Source organism: Cucurbita pepo, chromosome 10 (assembly GCF_057944985.1).
Source record: "Cucurbita pepo subsp. pepo isolate OVF chromosome 10, ASM5794498v1, whole genome shotgun sequence".
NCBI lineage: Eukaryota > Viridiplantae > Streptophyta > Magnoliopsida > Cucurbitales > Cucurbitaceae > Cucurbita > Cucurbita pepo.
This window is the reverse complement of record NC_141807.1, coordinates 18899792-18918918: the sequence shown is the minus strand read 5'-3', so window position 1 is coordinate 18918918 and position 19127 is coordinate 18899792. Positions and strand designations below refer to the sequence as shown.

The 19127-nt window shown below is 39.1% G+C and overlaps 2 protein-coding genes across 2 annotated transcripts; both read right to left on the bottom strand.

Moving 5' to 3' along the window:
- Window positions 1-1756: 1756 nt before the first annotated feature.
- Window positions 1757-7621, bottom strand: LOC111803457 (cellulose synthase A catalytic subunit 3 [UDP-forming]). The gene is made up of 14 exons (XM_023687860.2): window positions 7157-7621; window positions 6880-7075; window positions 6595-6761; window positions 6424-6493; window positions 6121-6322; window positions 5024-5290; window positions 4603-4948; window positions 4379-4516; window positions 4167-4292; window positions 3873-4085; window positions 3515-3779; window positions 3206-3408; window positions 2746-3096; window positions 1757-2636 (listed from the first exon to the last, which is right to left on the bottom strand). The coding sequence occupies exons 1-14, from the start codon at window positions 7178-7180 to the stop codon at window positions 2052-2054; spliced, it is 3153 nt and encodes a 1050-aa protein (XP_023543628.1). The 5' UTR covers window positions 7181-7621; the 3' UTR covers window positions 1757-2051.
- Window positions 7622-12058: 4437 nt separating this feature from the next.
- LOC111804563 (putative galactinol--sucrose galactosyltransferase 2) lies at window positions 12059-19127 on the bottom strand. Its single transcript, XM_023689415.2, has 14 exons — window positions 18922-19127; window positions 17242-17452; window positions 16467-16711; window positions 16062-16152; window positions 15935-15983; window positions 15757-15848; window positions 15577-15684; window positions 14555-14680; window positions 13930-14482; window positions 13763-13830; window positions 13400-13534; window positions 13024-13241; window positions 12677-12765; window positions 12059-12592 (listed from the first exon to the last, which is right to left on the bottom strand). Exons 2-14 carry the CDS (start codon window positions 17430-17432, stop codon window positions 12236-12238), a joined length of 2322 nt encoding a protein of 773 aa, XP_023545183.2. The 5' UTR covers window positions 17433-17452; window positions 18922-19127; the 3' UTR covers window positions 12059-12235.

Below are 19127 nucleotides of genomic sequence, written 5' to 3'. Positions count from 1 at the left end.
AAGACTTCAAAGGAGTCGAGCCTTAATCTAAGGGGAGGTGTAATATTTGAACTGAATGAGATTTTAGCTATTAACGAACATGTAACTCATATATATCTCTACTGAATTGAGCAGAAAATACCATAAATTATTATTATTGAAGTAATTTTAATAAAAATAAAAATAAAAATAGAATAAAATTGAAAAGGATTAGAATGATTTTTTAATATATTAAATAAATTAAATTAGAAACTTTCAAAGACTAATGATGCTATTATTTATTTAATAACTTAGTCAACAACTTATTAAAAATTAATTAATTAATTAAAATTTAAAAAAAAATTAAGAAAATATTATAAATGAGAGAAAAAGGGGAAAACTTTGGGAGTGAAGGGTCCCACTTTTGGAAAAGCTGTTTTTCTTGGTTTATTCCTTTTGACAAGATATCCCTATTTGTGCAACAAGGTACCATTGATGCACTTATGGGATATCAAAATCGAACCGAACCCGAAAGAATGAACGGTCATAGAAACAGGTCAATTGGTTGGTTTATTGGAGACCGCCTTGGGACGTAGCTAGTTATATTTTCATTCTTTTCCGACCATTTGCTTCGTTTACCGTTTGTATAAGGTAACTTTAAAAAGTGTATAATAGGTCATTGAATTTTTTTTAAAATGTCTACTTCATATCGAATCGAAAGAACAAACGGTCATGAATTAGGTCAATTGGTTGGTTTATTATTATTGGACACCCTTTAGTCATAGTTACTTCTTTTACAATAAACTACGGTTTGTGTAACGTAACTTTAAAAAGTCTATAATAGGTTATTGAACTTAAAAAAATGTCTCTCTCAAACGAAAGGACGAACATCCATTGAATTAGGTTAACTGGTTGGTTTATTAGGGACATGTAACAGCTCAAGCCTACTATTAGTAGATATTGTCCTCTCCTTTGTCTGTTAGTCCTTCTTTCCCTTTAAACGTGTCTGTTATGTTAGTCCTCTCACGTTAGTCCTTTTTTAGCATTCCCTTTAAACGTGTCTGTTAGTCCTCTTTGAGCCCCCTTTAAATGTGTCTGTTCCTCTTTGAGCCCCCTTTAAATGTGTCTGTTTAGTCCTTTTTTTAGTTTTCCCTTAACGTGTCTGTTAGTCCTCTTTGTTTTAGCTCCTTTAAACGTGTCTGTTAGTCCTCTTTGAGCAGTCCTCTTTGAGCTCCCTTGTGTATGTTAGTCCTCTTTGAGCTCCCTTTAAGTGTCTGTTAGTCATGTGTTTGTGTCTATTAGTCCTCTTTGAGTAGTCCTCTTTGAGTTCCCTTTAAATGTGTCTTAGTCCTCTTTAAACTATATGTTAATGAGAGGTTTTCACACCATTATAATGAATGTTTCGTTCTCTCTCCAACCGATGTGCAATCTTACAATCCACCTCCCCTTGGAATCCAACGTCCTCGCTAACGCTCGTTCTTCTCTCTAATCGATGTGAAATTTCATCTTCCACTTTTGGATGTAATTAGCTTTATTTTCATTTCTTTCTCGACCATTTGCTTCTTTTACAACAAAGCAGCTTTAAAAAACGTATAACCGGTCATTGAACTTTAAAAAATATATCTACTCCGAATCCACTTTTGAATATTGAATATGAGAAGTCCCACAAAAAAAAAAGCATATCCAATATCTAAAGTCTTCAACAATGGCCGTTTGTAAAGTGATTAAGCAACCAAATTCAAACTATGTTCACTTTTGAAGGAACTTTTGGGCTTTTTCTTTCACTTTCATTTGCTGCTTTAATTAAAACACTCTCCAATATCAATCATTTCTTTCAATATAAAGCTTACAAAAGTACACAAGAAGCCTTAAATAATGGGAAGAAAGAATAACAAGTTTGTACATACAAAGAACACTATGGGGGAGGCCAAAAAATTTGAAGAGGATCATCATATCAACCTCTGCAATCTATCTCTCAAACACAGCACCAAATAAACTTAATTAAACACGTCGTCGATCGATAAGCTAGGATCGTACGTACCTGCATTAGCTTCGAGATTCCAGTTCGACTGTGTTGTTTTGTTCATTACTCTTTAGCAGTTGATTCCACATTGTTCGACGTCAGGACCAGTTACCCGAGTTGTGAAGGGATCGATCCGAACCCATAAGAGGGAGAAGATTGAGGCAAGGAGGATGGACCAGACAACCACGATCGTGGGAGTTCGGTTCTGGCGACCCATCAGACCCTTGAGGAAGGGATAGAGATGAATAATCACCCAGAACGCGAAGAACAGTTTGCCGAAAAGGGGACCCCAAGATTGATAGCCACTGTTAATGGCATAAGAAATTCCAGCAACAACTCCTACTATGTTGATAATCAGGAGAGTAGTTGGGGGAATGAGAAGAGTTGTCCACTTGAACAAGTAGAGCTCAGCAAAATCTCCATCTTCGTCAGATGCTTTTGAAGTAACCGTGAAGTTGGTATCGATTCCAGCAAGAACTTTAAGAAGACCTTGGAACACGGCAAACAGATGGGCCGACACACCTCCGATAACCCAGAACTGCTCGTTTCTCCACCATTCATCGATCCCGACACCGCTCCATCTCATTTCCAGAATACCAGTAGCAAAGATGGAAAGAAACAGAGAAATGAACCAAATGCTGGCAAGATTACTGATCTGTAATGAAAGAAGAATAAACAACAAAGAATATGTTCGTCGTTTCAGTGATACTCGAGCGAGCGAAAGCTAATACGTTTGTAGTAAAAACGTATATGATTCTTTTTACCTGAGGAATGATGAACTTTCCAGTGAGCAGACATATTGCAGGCAAGGTACAATAGGCAAGAAGAGGAATTGATGTTATTGGGTAAATGGTAGTGTTAACATAAGCAAATCGCTCGAGCCATTTCAACCGTCCACCATAACCGTACCACATAGGACAATGCCGACTGAAAAGAATTTCGACCGAACCTAACGCCCACCGAAGCACTTGGTTAAGACGATCAGAAAGATTAATGGGAGCAGACCCTTTAAATGCAGGACGGTCCGGTATGCAATAGATCGATCTCCAACCACGGGCGTGCATCTTGAACCCTGTCAAAATATCTTCTGTGACCGAACCGTAGATCCATCCGATCTGCACCACCAATGTTAAACATCAGTTAGTCGTGCAAATGTTACATCGTCTCGTAGCAAATAGAAAATGTAACATAAATTAATGGCCTTAGAGGGAGATAGATTCATACTTCACTTCCCCAGTCTGTTTTATCCTCGTATCCACAACTGATGACGTGAATTGCTTCTTTAAGGAGCGATTCCGGAGTGGCAGACTGTGGCACGCCACCGTTCTCCATTAGCGTGGAAGCAACAAATACAGCCGATTGACCGAACCTCTTCTCCAGGCTCATTTGCGACATTAGCAGCGATTTCTCGTCATCAAACCCGGCACCTGCATCGAATGATGTATGGACATTAACACCTCCATTTCAAGATACAAGCTAAAATGTTAGGTTGCTTCCTTGAAGATAAAACACTTGAAAACTGGAGTTACTTACCTTCAACTCCTTCCTCAATATCCTCGAGGTTGAATATTGGCACGGTGGGATCGACATTTTTACTCGTTTGCTTCTTATCAGAATCTTTTCTTTTTGATTTAGAACTTTTCTTTTTCGACTTCCCAAAGCAACTCGAGAATAGCCCTGGTTTTTTATGCTTGGGCTTGAGAGGGGGTTCGTAGCCATACAACGCAGTTCGATTGAAAACACATCCCGTTCCCACATAAACGGGACCTTGAATACCGTCCAAGCCTCGAAGATTGATCTATACAACCCACATAAAATTTTAATAAATTATACATACATTTCACACAGCCACTGAAGATAATCTAGACAAAGATGGGTAAACAAAACTTACATCGAAGAAAACAGTGTTTCGGTTAGCATATCGATCATTTCTATCAATCCCATCGAACCTCTGTGGAAACTGAACATAGCAAACTGATTTTCCAAGGTTAGGATCCATCATAAAACACATAGCTTCCCGCAACGCTTTACTGTTGTTTATGTAGTGATCACAATCAAGATTTAACAAGAACGGTCCATTGGTAAGCACGGCAGATACCCGAACCTGTATAGAGGTACTCAATCATTTGAAGAAAGATATAAGAGTCCAGAGAGGTATAGAAATTTTCTAGAGCAATTTACTCACAAGAGCATTCATAGCACCAGCCTTTTTGTGATGTTGGAAACCAGGACGCTTCTCACGAGAAACGTAAACCAGACGTGGAAGCTCGTTACCCTCAGTATCGAGTCCTCCACTGTGGCCTAAGAAAACCTGAAAATTTATATTGAAGAAACAAGAAGAGAATATATTAAAGTAGGAAGCAAGAATGAAGAAGCAGACACAGACACCGTACAGACCTGTATCATTCCTGGATGATCTCTAGTGTTATTTCCCGGCCATGGCGTACCGTCTTGCATGACCCACCCTTCATCAGGAACTTTCTGTGCCTTAGCAACGAGTCCATTGATACGGATTTTAAACTCCTCGTATTCTCTCTGTAACACAAAAGCACGGTCAACTATGGAGATGATAAAGTAACTTTTATGAAAGAAAATGATATAGAGGAATCTGGAGTTACTACCTTCATCGCTCTCCGATCCTTCACGAATGATGGATGAACCTTGTCCTTTAAGTAATCGATCTTCTGAGAAAAATACCACTCGGGTGCTCGTGGCTCAATGCTGTATTTCTTGGAGAAAGGAACCCATTTTCTTGCAAATTCTGATGTTTCAGACAAGGCTTCAAATGTTAACATAGCAGCTCCGTCATCTGATACATAGCAAGAAACTTTATCAACTGGATAGTCCACAGAGAGAATCGATAGGACCGTATTGGCTGTGACGAGGGGAGGTTCTTTCAGAGGGTCGACAGTACTGACAAATATGTCGACAGCAGCCAACTGAGACGGCTCTCCTTCACGATCATATCTGCAAACCATAAATATTTGAAGGTTAGGCAAACATCAAAATGAACATTGCTCATAATGAAAGCTAGAACGTTACCGTAGAGCAAGCCTATCAAGATATGTCTCCCGGTTGACCGGAAGCCATTTGGGGAACTGATCCAAAATCCAAGATACAGCAAACCATATCTCACAAATCACTGATATTAACCACAGAGCAAAGGCATTCGGAACTGGATTTGTAATCCGGTAGTGCAAGAAGATGCAAAGAATAATAAGCCGCAGAACTATGACCATCCTATAAGGGTTAATCCTAGAGGACGGAATAGAAACCTTCCTCGATAGAGGCTGACGAGCTTCGTCATTCCTGCAATGCCAACAAATGAGTAATGTTTAGCAGATTATTCTCGTACAAAGCACAAATATCTGTTAGAAAGCAAGAAATTTATGAGTGGAAAGTTTGATCGGTTGAATTCCATTAACACAGATTGATGCTACCTGAGTTGAAAACATAATATCCGTTCGCTAAGTTGAAACTTCGAGATATATAGAACATATTCTTTTTCAGAAAAGAGACGATAGAAAACCAGAATTTTTATGAAAACAATATGACAGTTTCCAACATGGCTGAAATTAAGTTTTTCCTTGTTTCTGACCGGATAAGTCATTTTTTGGGGAGAGACTACGCGTTTTTGGGATCTGCGTGCTCCTTGGTTAAAACCACTAAAGGGTCCTAATGGTTTGGACTTGAGTAAGCTGAAAAAAGACATACAACCTTGGCAAGAACGACATTCTGCGGAATATATGACTCATGCTCCTTAGGTTCGTTAAATTTCGTGAGTGGCATAGCTACCGAAATTAATGCAGTCAATTATGTCTCTCCTAGAAGTTGGTTAGCTATCTCTCATTTTATTCTAGGATTCTTCCTATTCATAGGTCATTTATGGGAAAGACTCATGCAGCCCCTATGGGATTTGAAAAAGGAATTGATCGTGATTTTGGACCTATTTTTTTCATGACTATTCTTAACTGAGATAAGCGATCTAATGCTTGATGTCAAAATCAATTTGATTCCACCATTTATATCAAAGTTGGAGTTCACAAAAACATATTACTATTACGAAGTGCAATTCAACAGTTGAATGCTAAGAAATGGTATAAAATACAAAAAAACAAGAGAGCAAGTGAAGCACTTACAGTAAAGAATCATCGATCATGACATCAGTGCTAGCATCAAAATCAGCACCACCCCTCCCTTCAGAAGGAGCATGACTAACACTCATCGGCGGCACACTCTTGTCCTGCTTCACCTTCCAACTATCTATCCTCTCTTTCCAGGCTACATTGCCAAACCTAGCCGATCCCGAGTCCCTCGATTGATCCATGATTCGATAGTTAGCTGCCAATTATCAAACAAATATCGACATAACTATCATGACAAAAGAAATCTTCCTTTTCCGACATATCACACGACACAAGATATCAAACGTATGAGCTTACCTCGACTCCCACTTTCAGGCGATGCCATGGAGAGCCGCTCGGGAGATGCAGCAGACAGTTCTCCAGAAACCTTGAGCAAAGAGAACACCAGAAAACAACCCAATTCAATTCCAAATCCAACAAACAGAAACAAAATTGAATAAAGTAAAGTAAGCTGCTAGAACAGCTTACAGATCGTCCAGTGGTGAGCAAAGGAATGTGATTAAACGATCCCTCCTTATCATAATTGGTATCCCAGCTAAGCGTGCGCTCTGGCTTCTTATGATGCCTTTCTTGCGCCCCTTCCGCTCCATTACCATCAACATCTTCCACTGCCTCTCCATGAACAGGAGGACTTCCTAATGGCCAAGAACAAATCGATCCATCACATAACCATTGAAATTTCTCATCATTTTAATCGTTCAAGAACTACGAAAGAAAATCTAACTAAAATAGTTGAAAGGATCGAATCAAAACCTTTATGCCACTTGTATTTGGTCTTGCATTGAGGGCAAGACTGATTCCCGTCTTTCCTCTCGTACTCGTAACAGGGACGGCAAACCGGAAACGCACAAACATCACACGCAACAAACGGCTCACCGTCAGCCGTCGTGCCGACGGAATCGCTGCAGATCTGACAAACCTGGCCGCCCCCAATCTGTTTCAACGATTTCTATAAATTGAAACAAAAATCATCAAATCAGAAAATAGAGTTAGAAAAACAGAAGTAAGAACAAGTAAACGGTTAAATTACCCCAGAATTTGGATCGACCTCCATGGCCGCTGGTTCAATCGAAGATCCTCCTCGATCCTAAGCAACACAAGCAAGGAACAAGGAACAACTCTAGTTTACTTCATGGAAACTCAATCTTCCAAGAAAAAAAAAATGGAGATCCAGAGGATTCGTTAAAAAATGGTGCGACGGGCGAAGAAATCGATGGAAGAAGAAGATCAAAGGAATTTCAAGGGTCAGAGATCTCAGAAAAGCCACCGACGCTGAGACAACACAGATCCAATCCAATCCAATCCAATCCAATCCAATCCACCCTCGGGTCTTCTTGGTGAAATTTTGTACTCTTTTCTTTTCAGATACTTCTTCTCATTGAAATTTTCTAAGCATTTTTCCTGTTCTTATCTGAATGTCTGATTTTGATTGGGTTTTTCTGATACTCCCTTCTCAGTGGACTGTAGAACAACCATCCAAATGAACTTCAATCTTCAATTTTCCTTTTTTTTTCAATTTAACAAAAATATCCTTACAATTTTTCATTTTATTTAAAAAATAAATATCATTACCATTCCTCTCGTTCCAAAAAAAACTTTTAAACTTTTATTAAAAACCTTCCCTAATATTTTTTAAAATTTTTAAAATATTTTTTACTATTAGTACTATATTTTTTAAAAATTAAATAATTTTTACGTATTTAATATATGATGAAAACCGTCTATTAATATCTCATATATTATCTATAAACATTTTGATGTTATATATAATGATTCAGATCCACCACTAGCAGATATTGTCCTCGTTGGACTTTCCCTTGAGGGACCGCTAGCAGATATTGTCCTCTTTGGGTTTTCCCTTGAGGGACCGCTAGCAGATATTGTCCTCTTTGGGCTTTCCCTTGAGGGACCGTTAGCAGATATTGTCTCTTTGGGCTTTTTCTTTTAGGCTTCCCTCACGAGAAAGCCCAAAGATGACAATATGTCGGCTAGCAGTGAATCTGGGTATTTACAAGTAGTATCAGAGCCAGACACCGAACGATGTGCCAGCCTTCTCACTGTTCCCCGAAAGGGGGTAGACACGAGGTGGTGTGCCAGTAAGGACGTTGGGCCCCAAGGGGGGTGGATTTGGGGGCGGTCCCACATCGATTGGAAGAAGGAAAGAGTGCCAGCGAGGACGCTGGCCCCGAAGGGGGTGGATTGTGATGTCCCACATTGGTTAGGGAGGAGAACAAACCACCATTTATAAGGGTGTGGAAACCTTCCCATAACAGCCGCGTTTTAAAGCCGTGAGGGGAAGCTCGAAAGGGAAAGTCCAAAAAGGACAATATCTACTAGCGGTGGGATCTGGGTCATTACATTATATATAAACCGTTAGTATTTTTTATTCGATTACTATCTTTAAATTATGTTTATGATTAGCCTGACTAAGTGTAATTTTAAAATTTATTTAAAATTTTAGTCCTAATTTAATCATGTATCAAGTAAAAATCACGACGGTTATATATTGAGAATAAAAGTATGTTTGCAGATGAAAATCTTCTACATTGTATCGTATTATTAAACTGATGTTTTGTATGCAGGACCTCATACATATGTACGGTTATCAAAATCATGAGATATTGAAACAAATTCTATTCTTTTCAATTTTGACGACATGAAAGTGTTGCATGTTCGAGAGCCTTAAATACATGAAGGTAATGTACGTAAAGTCGGTGTATATGAAAGTAATGCATACGTAAAGGGTCCTAGAATGCATGAAACGATGCATGCTTTGAGGGTTTAGTGTACATGAAAGCGATCGAGATTGAATCGTGCATATGAAAGTTTTAGATTTCGTTATAGTTATGTTAGCATAGATCGTGTTGCTCGTGATTGCATATCATAAATCCAGCAACAGGGTAAATTATTGGGTATTTTTAATACTCGACATGTTCTAGAACTCTTCCTTTTAAGTAAAGATAAGGACATGGAAGGCAGTGACAGAAACTATTTGCTAAACGTGTCATAGGGTCATGACGAGAAAATATTTTCTCTGATAGCCTTTTTATGCGGGTTTTCAATTGTTTTCAGTATGCATGTAGTAACGACCTTAGTCGTTCTAAGCTCAAAATGTTAGGTTATTATAATATATGAAACCAATAAGGGGTTAACGAGGTCGTTTTCTTGTAGGAGTGCTAACGTGCACCCTTACGTAGATCACTATAACCCTAAAAGACGTTGTCAACTCTAATTCTCTAAGCTCTTGCTACATCTTATAGCCTTTCACTAAATCGAGTATTGAAGGGTGTTGAACACAACTCTTTTGTGAGAACACTTACGGTCTTTATTAAGACCAAACAGGAATAGATTACAAAACACTCTGTACCGTACTACTGCAATCTGCTTTATCCACTAGACAATTCATTACTAAAATATATAAATATTTATTCTTAAAAGACATAAATTCTTGTGAGATCCCACCTTGGTTGGAGAGGGGAACGAAACATTCCTTATAAGGGTGTGGAAGCCTCTCCCTAGCAGACATGTTGTAAAACCGTGAAGCTGACAACGATATGTAACGGGACAAAGCGGACAATATTTGCTAGCGGTGAGCTGAGGCTGTTACAAATGGTATTAGAGTCAGAGGGTGATGTGTTATTGAGAACGTTGGCCCCTAAGGGGGTGGATTGTGAGATCTCACGTTAGTTGGAGGGGAAATCAAAACATTCTTTATAAAGGTGTGGAAACCTCTCCCTAGTAGACGCTTTGAAAATCCGTGAGGCTGACGATGATACATAACAGGCCAAAGCGGACAATATCTGCTAGCAGTGTGGACACCTCTCTCTAGCAGACGCGTTATAAAACCGTGAGACTGATGACAATACGTAACGGACCAAAATAAGATGATTGACCAAAATGTTATTTTAACTATAGATCTTCATATGGCTCGATAATTCAACCAATCTAGGATACCTAACATAAACTATAAACATTAGTTTGGCTAGCTTTTTTTTTTTCGGTTTGGGTCGGGTTGGATTTCAAAAAATCAAAAATCCAATTCGATTTTCTCGTTGACGTTTTTTTTGTCGGGTCGAAATAAGATTACAACTCAACCAAATCCTACCTTACTTTTGAAAAATTTAATAATATTTAACGTTTGTAACTGAGGTTAATGACGTGTCGTGATCGATAAATATTTGATATTTGATTTAACTCGACTCGTGTGCATCGTAAATTTAATCTAAAAAAATTATTATTACATATATACATATATGAAAAAATCATAATTTTCTTTTAAAGAAGGTTTAATGGTGGCAGTGAGCTGGCAGTGAAGCTCAAGCAGCCACATGGCATGAATTTCAAAAGAGGTGGTGACGTGGCAGAACATGAATGGTTATTTCTTACAGAAGTTCACAGAATTCGACAACGACTTCTTGGAGCCGCGTGACTGACACGACAATGACAACCAGTTCAATCACACGCGTGAGAGTACAGTAATATGTATACTCGCGCTTTCGAACGTACAATTTTAATTTTCTCATTTCTTGGCGGCGCGCGTGTGAACAAGTGTGAGGTCGTGCGTGAGAAGTAATTGGTGCTATTTTAGAAATATATGAAAACACAAAATACATCTGTCAGTTCTTGTCGGTGATGAGTTGGAAATAGCTAATTAATATATATATATATATATATATTTTTTTTTTCTCTTTCTAATTTTGTTAAAATTTGTGAATTTTTGATACTCAAATTTAGTTAATCTAAATCTAAAATTTTTATCAATGAAATTGAATTCTTGAATGCTTTTAGAAACACGAAGGGATGAGCGATAACATAAAGTTAAAGATGTTGACATGAAGTTGCTACTCGAATCAATCGAGGTTTCTTTTTTCTCGTTTGTTTTTCTCGTTCATACATGAAATTTGAGTAATAATGATGGGTTTTCCACCCGTTTGATCACATGAATGTTAGCTACTCTCAATTAGATCCTCCTTTGAACTGGATGACGATATCGACCTGTCACACTGCTTCGTTGGAGGCTAATGACACGAGAGGACTCAGTTGGATACTAAAAGACCATCATGGAGATATCTATAGTGCCGGATGTTACCAGATGATTGGATATTTCACAATTTCGTATCGAAAATGTAAGCGATTGGATTGGGGTTCAGGTTCAGATCAATTAATACTTTCGATTCTTTTCATTGAATCTAATTGTTTGGATGAAACCATTGTTGAATGAGAAATTTTAACCAATCACAAGTTGTCACTGTTAGGATTAGAGTAGATTAGATTTGGTTATTTGGATTAGATTTGATTCTGTAAAGCTGTAACGCTATATAATAGCCAATTTTATTATTGAATAGAATGAGAGATTTCTCCCAATTCTTCTAATCTTTCCAGTTTTCTTTTTCTGTTCCTAACAAACAATGTCAATAGAATCCTCAAATATCGAACAAAGAATTGTGAGCCTCGAAGGTGTAGTCAAACAAACAATGTCAATAGAATCCTCAAATATCGAACAAAGAATTGTGAGCCTCGAAGGTGTAGTCAAAAGTGACTAAAGTGTCGAACAAAGAGTGTACTTTGTTTGAGGGCCCAGAGAAAGGAGTCGAGCCTCGATTAAGGGGAGGCTATTCGAGAGCTCCATAAGCCTCGGGGGAGGCTTATAGTGTACTTTGTTCGAGGGGAGGATTGTTGAGGATTATTGAGAGTGAGTCCCACGTTGGTTAATTTAGTGGAAAATCATCGGTTTATAAGTGAAGAATATTATCTTCATTGGTATGAGGCCTCTTGGGGAAGCCCAAAGCAAAGCCATGAGAGTTTATACTCAAAGTGGACAATATTATACCATTGTGGAGAGTCGTGTTCGTCTAACAGTTACATTATTAGAAAAACTCGATAAACTAGATTGACAATGATATTATTGGTTGTCTTTTGCTACCCCGAGAGCTAACAATAGTAAACTAGATTTTTATTGCATAAAGAGAATTAGGTTACAACCATTCCCACCATACATTCATTACATGGACACATTATCATTTCCTCTTCCTTACCTTCTCCCTAGGCTATTATTAAATGATATGGTAGCATTAGCAAAATATGAACTTAAGCATACAAAGACATTCACTTAAACTTGAATTTCAATGCTCCATCTATACATTTCCTTGGTTGGGATAGGGACGGTGAAGGTGACTAACCCCGTTGCCTCGTCGTACACAAAGTCGGTATCTGTCTTGTCCACACTGCATTTTAGAGGTCGTTGAGATGAGTATACACCAAACCTTCCACACCCTCGAGCTTTCAAGGTGATTGTGGCGGTTGGAGGTCGATCATTGGGGAGAGCGCCGGTTAGCTCAGAGGCAATTTCACCGTCGAACTCTGGTAATGGTTCGATCGCTTGGATATCGACTTGCTCGATGGCACCACCGATGTTGAACATGTCGAGTAGACCGATTGGTGCAAACGAGATGTTTGAGGTGATGTCCTGAAAATCAAAACATCATTTTGGTCAATCTATAAAATGCGTTGATAAACAAAGAACGAGATATAGAGTGAAGAAGTTGCGTACCGTTAGAGGAGAAATATGGAAAAGATCATATTCTAGAGCTTTGAGGGTCACTGGAACCGAGGCACCTTTTGGCAATCGAGTCAATTCTCCTAAAAAAACAAATCAAATCCCTGTTAGGAACCAGAACTATACATAATGGTATGATATTGTCCACTTTGAGCATAAACTCTTGTAGTTTTGCTTTCGGTTTCTCCGTAAGGTCTCTTACCAATGGAGATGTATTCTTTACTTATAAACCTATGATCATCCCCTGGGACTTGCTCCCAACCATGCTCAACAATTTCTCTATCAGTTCTATAAAAGAGAAGTCTTTCATGAATCTTGATTACGAGTAGTGATCCAAGTACCTGATCGATAAGCATAAACGATAGAATCGCCCTTCCAATCGGCACTGGCAACTTGGGAAATAGCATCGACATCGGCTGCACGGACAGAGGTGGTGAGGGTACCTGGAGACTCGTCGTGAATGCGAGTCTTCTTCGTGATCCTGCACCAACCAGCACCCTGGCAGTTGAATACTCCAACAACACCAGAACACTTGTTCATATTCCAAATTTTGAGCAGGCTGCAAAAGCGAGAGAAAAACACTTATTATCACCAATTGTCTGTAATGAGAGGTGTGAGATCCCACATCAATTGGAGAAGAGAACGAACATTCTTTATAAGGGCGTGGAAACCTCATCCTAGAAACCAGACACATTTTAAAAACGATATGCAACAAACCTGGTGCCATCTCTAGCTGGATCGTTGAACAGAGAGTCACGTGTCGGTCGGCCAGGTAACTGTGCACGAAGAACTGATCCATCAGGAAGGACTAGCTTCTTCAACAACTCAAAGTTGTGGGTGCCCGGCTTGTCACTGTGATAAATTACAAAAAGTTAAGTCATTCTTATTACCATACTTGGACCCGGACCCGAAAGCAGACAAACATGTTAAGAACCAGGAATCTCCACAATGGTATGATATTGTTCACTTTAAGCATAAACTCGGATGGTTTTGCTTTTAGTTAACCAAAAAGCCTCATACCAATGGGATGTATCCCTATCCCAACAATCCTCAACAAAACACGTCATGGACATAAACTACCTGACATAGATTGCACATCCACCGATCGCACGAGCAGCTCCGTGATACTCTGCTGTAGGATGTAAACTCTGAAAAGCAAAGCAAAGATAAATGAGATGAGTTAGAGGCATAAAACGACTCGTAATCGGCACGAGTGAGAACGAATTCAGGCACAGAAAGTTTCTTACATGGAACATATCCCAGTCAGGCTGCATGAACTCTCCAAGGAAAAGAGAATTGTAAGCTACAGAAGAGATATGAATGGTGTGGGAGGCAGGATCACGAGGGTAATAGTCATTAGAAGCTCTCATAACCGCAGTCTGTTTGGCACTGTAGAGACCATCGGTGTTGTGGCACATACAGGCAATGCAACCATTGTCAGAAAAGTTTCGAGCAATTGACGCTTCGAGGGCCTGATGGTAGCTACGAGTAAGCGCAACCCGACCACCATGACCAGCACCGAGGGTCTCGATGATGTTTTGCACATCGACCTTTACACCATCGATACCACATGAAGCCAAGTAGGAATGAAGCTCGTTATAGAAATTGAAGACTTTCTTTGGATGAACAAGGCCAATCCCATGAACAGCAAGGCTGTCTACAACTATGTCTGGTTGGTTGCTCAACATGCCCGGTGACTGGACTGGGTATGCCAAAGCAGACTCATAGTGCTCCAGCCCTGGACCTGCTGGCTTCACTCCACCCCAATAACCAGCTAAAGCATGCCACGCATACACAAATCTGCATTATATATGGGTTAGAAATTTGCTTTTCCAATTCAAATTTGTGGCCCAACAGCAATTGAACACTTACTTCACATTATGCTTTTGCTTGGCATCATCAACAACCACCTTCAGGCCTGGGACTTGCTGCTCATTGTTCTTCTCATTTTTCTGAAACTTGTGGTTTTCTTTTATTCCAGAAAGCCTACTCGCAAACCTACACAAATAAGAAGTGTCATCAAGTGATTAAGCAATCAATTGCTTGATCTAACTCAACCCATAACCTCTATTATAACAAAATCCCATCATTAAATGAAATTCACCCTCATGCGAGCATAAAAACTAGTAGTATGTCAGTCAGATCCCACATCAGTTAGGGAGGAGAAAGAAGCATTCTTTATAAGGGTGTGGAAACCTCTCTCTAGCAGACGCGTTTTAAAAATCTTGAGGTTTCAGGTTTCACCTCAAAGAGGACAATATCCGCTAGCGGTGGGCTTGGGCTGTTACAAATGGTATCAGAGTCAGACACCGGCCAATGTGTCAGCAAAGAGGCTGAGCCCCGAAGGGGTGGACATGAGGCGGTGTGTCATCAAGGACGCTAGGCCCCAAAGGGGGTGGTTTGGGGGGTCTCACGTCGATTGGAGACGGGAATGAGTGTCAACGAGGACAGTGGACACCGAAGGGGGGTGGATTGTGAGATCCAACATCGGTTGGGGAGAAGAACGAAGAATTCTTTATAAGGGGGTGGAAACCTCTCCTCAGCAAACACATTTTAAAAACCATGAGAGGAAACCCGTAAGGAAAAGTCCAAAAAAGACAATATCTGCTAGCGATGGGCCTATGTGTTGTCAGATTATTACAATCAAGGACAGCGGAGTGACATCTAGGTGGAAAATGTGTATGAGTGGCAAAAGAACAAAACAGCATATAACATGGGAGATGTATTGTTTTATTCCCCACTATAAAATGTTCCACAACTAAACTAAGATGATCACAATTCATTTCATCGACCAATTTCTTCAAATAACCCAACATAGATTCGATGAGATATGCACATAAGTTCAATACAAAACGAAATAGTGAGACAGAGTTCACAAGAGAAAGATATCTTACTGTGCTCCTTCTTGTACAACGCAATCAGCATCCCTTGGTTTGCTCTCAATCTGTTGCCAACCATCATCTATGATCAAGAATTTTGGAGGTGCCCCTCCCTCTGATAGGCTGCAAGTACCCCAAATGTTAGCAATTTAATCTCAAACATCACCAATATATGAGTATTAAAAATTTTATTACCTTTCGAGACCTTCCATAACACCCTCAGCGGTGACCTCGGTGTAAAAAGCATCCCAAGTACACCAACCAAACCAGTCAAGGAAGGAAGGTAACTACAAAAGACAATACAACACAATTGAGACTCCAAGAACAGAATAGCATAGTAAAATTATACTGTCAAAACAAGATTATCTCCTACCTTTTTCTTCTCTCGGTGTAGAAAAGTTTGCATATGCTTTTCAACAGCCCTGTTATCATTATCAAGTTACCATTACATGTCTGTAAAAAGGAAAAAACGAAACAACCCAAGTAATTTGGAAACTTACTTCACTGCTTGATTGATAACTTCAAAGGGATTGGTCCCAGCATGCATATAGACAAGAGAAAGTCCTTGGTTGGTCTCAACAGAATTATCTCCTGCAAAATCAATTCAAACACCAACAAAAACAGGTCGTTTCGTTTCTTTGTAACTTGATCCTTCCTATATTCTCCTCCAAGTGCTATAAAACTCCATTATTTGATTCATTCCTGTGATGGTAATTAAAAGATTTCTCCAGCGAGGTTGGTTCTCATTAATGACAGCTCCACCCCAACAGAAAGTTATATCTTCTTCATTACCGTCCACCAGGATGGAACTATTGTAAGAAGTGACAGACCAAATAAATAAGACAGCAGGGTGTGTGTGCATCCTACAACAGATGATAATTGTTTGTTGATTATGATCTACTCACCACTCTCGAGGCAAATCTCCATCTCATTCTTTTCATTGCCCTGCAGGACAGCACGGAATTGACCTTCAAGGAGAGGAAGGAAGACAGTGTAGATGGTGGATGAATTATCAGGATCCTCCCCTTCGGTTCCCTTGCTCTCCATAAGCAGGAACTGTGTCTCAAAAGGGATGTCTCTCCCAGATGTTCCCATTCTCTGTGTCATCCACCATAACGTGAAACGGAAACAACACAGGAAGCGCTGACCCCTGATATGAAATGGAGCAAAAATTAGAATAGTTCATATCAATCATCTACAATAGCTACTTATTAAATCTACTCAGCTCACGGATCAAAGAGAACTTCAAAGTAAATGTTAGGAATCACGATTCTCCACAATGGTACGATATTGTTCACTTTGAGCATAAACTCTCGTGGCTTTGCTTTGGACTTCTCTAAAATGCTTCGTACCAATGGAGATATGTTCGTTACTTATAAACCCATGATCATTCCCTATATTAGCCAACGTGAGACTCCCTCTCAACAATCCTCTTCTCGAACAAAGTACACCATAGAGCCTCCCCGATGCCTATTGAGCCCTCAAACAGCCTCCCTTTAATCGAGGCTTGACTCCTTCTCTAGAGTCTTCGAACAAAGTACACCATTTGTTCGACACTTGAGTCAATTTTTTACTTGTTCAACATTTGAGGAAACTTCAATTACTTGCCATTTATCGTTTTATCTCTGTTCATACTGTAAAACTTAAACTCCTACGAAGAGGGTTTTTACTTTTACTTACTCTAAAACACCCACAGGGAAAACGTGCAGACTTTTACTGTTGGAAGCAGTGGCACCAATGAATGCGCCAGCAACGAGTCCAAGGCCTGATCCTGGAGTCAGCACAATGTTGTCAGGCACGCCAGTCAGTATGGTCTTCCCATGAACCACCAAGTTGCCATCGTTGATAGAAATCTTGGGTGTGATCGTCATTGTTGATCACCAAACAGTCGCTGCACGATATTAAAATAGAAAATCATCATCAGCCAATCAGAAAGGATTTAAAACATATATATATACACATATATAAGAAGTTGGAATTCAACCCAAGTGTCTGAACTAAAAATCATAAAAGAAATCAAGATTGCCTCTTCATTGGACATCACCAACACCAACAACAAAACTTAAAAGTTTTCAGCAAGATCGCGGGTCTGCGATTTATTCTAAGTTTATAAATAAAAAATACATCTCCATTTATACGAGTTTTTTGTTTAGAAATCAAAAGCAAAAACATGAAAATTTGTGCTCAAAATAGACAATATCATATAATTGTAGAGGTTCGTAGTCCCGCCCAAGAGAGAAGAATCAAACTGGTTTATGGGCCAGCAAACAGCAGAGAATAAATAATTTATAATTGAAAATATTTGACCAATTTAAGCTATATATATATATAGGATTAAAAAAAATTAAAAAAATAAAAACATAAATAATCTGGTTTAATTATTTTAAATATTAAATAAAAACAAAAGCTTGTTTTATTTAAACTCAATTAAAAAGTTAACTATAAATAAAAATAAAAATACAAGGGAATATTATATTTGAAATAAAAACATTTTTATTAGTTGAGAGAAAAGGTCAACAAAAAAGGAGGAGGAAAGAAGGAAGAAGAAGACACGGATTTCAATTTTTTCTTCACCGCCGTGTGAAGGGAGACGACGCCAACTGGCTTACTCCGGTTCCCCGGGCGGGAAGAAAAAAAAAATTCATAAACACGGAATATTCGTTCATACAAGGATATTGATAAGCGAGAAAAACAATAAAATTCATCTTTGGAAGAAAGCGAGGGTGAAATGCAAAAGGGAAAAGTGCAAACACAGAGAACAATACAGATACGCAAAAGAGAATCAAGAAGCCGTCAAATTCGATAATCTTGTAGAAGATTGAATCTCTTCAACTCATCGATTTCAGACCTAATAATTTTTGAGTTCTTCTATTCCGATTGTAAATTTCTTGGTTTCCGTTCTATTGTAACTTTTTGGAGGGAGAGGTATTTCAGTTAAGTCCATGAATAATCAGATTAAAATCTCACAAATCGTCGTGATCTGCAAGAAATTAGGGGAAAACGCTTGAGAATCACAGAGAAAGGTAGATCTGAGCTACGATCTAAGAAAAGGATGTTCGCTTAGGGTTCAATCTCACTACTCTCGGCCGCCTGAAGCTCGATTCGAACACAAAAACTCGGAATCAAACACAGAACCAAAATCACCAGTTCATAATTACGAAATCAACAACAGAATGACGGCCACAATTTTGAAATCCTTCAAAATCCGAACGGAGCAAGAACAGCGAGATTCTTGGCAAAACCGCAGCTCAAGTTCCGTGTATGTTCAATCAACACTCCCAACACCAGAGGAAGGCACAAATTCGAAACAGATACAAAAAAGAAAAACGCAACACCAAAGCCTCCACCAGAATAACTCACCGATTAGCTCTTTAGCGAGAGAAGTTGCAGAGCGGCCGGTCTCCTCACCAGAAGCTGAGAAGAAACTTGAAGAAGAGCGTTCCTGTGAGGAATGCTCTTGAAAGAGAAGAAAAAATGGCAAGAGAAAGAAACTAAAGGAACGAAGAAGAAGAAGAACAGAACGGCCTCCTGTTAATGGAATTTGTTCACACAGAAAACACGATCGA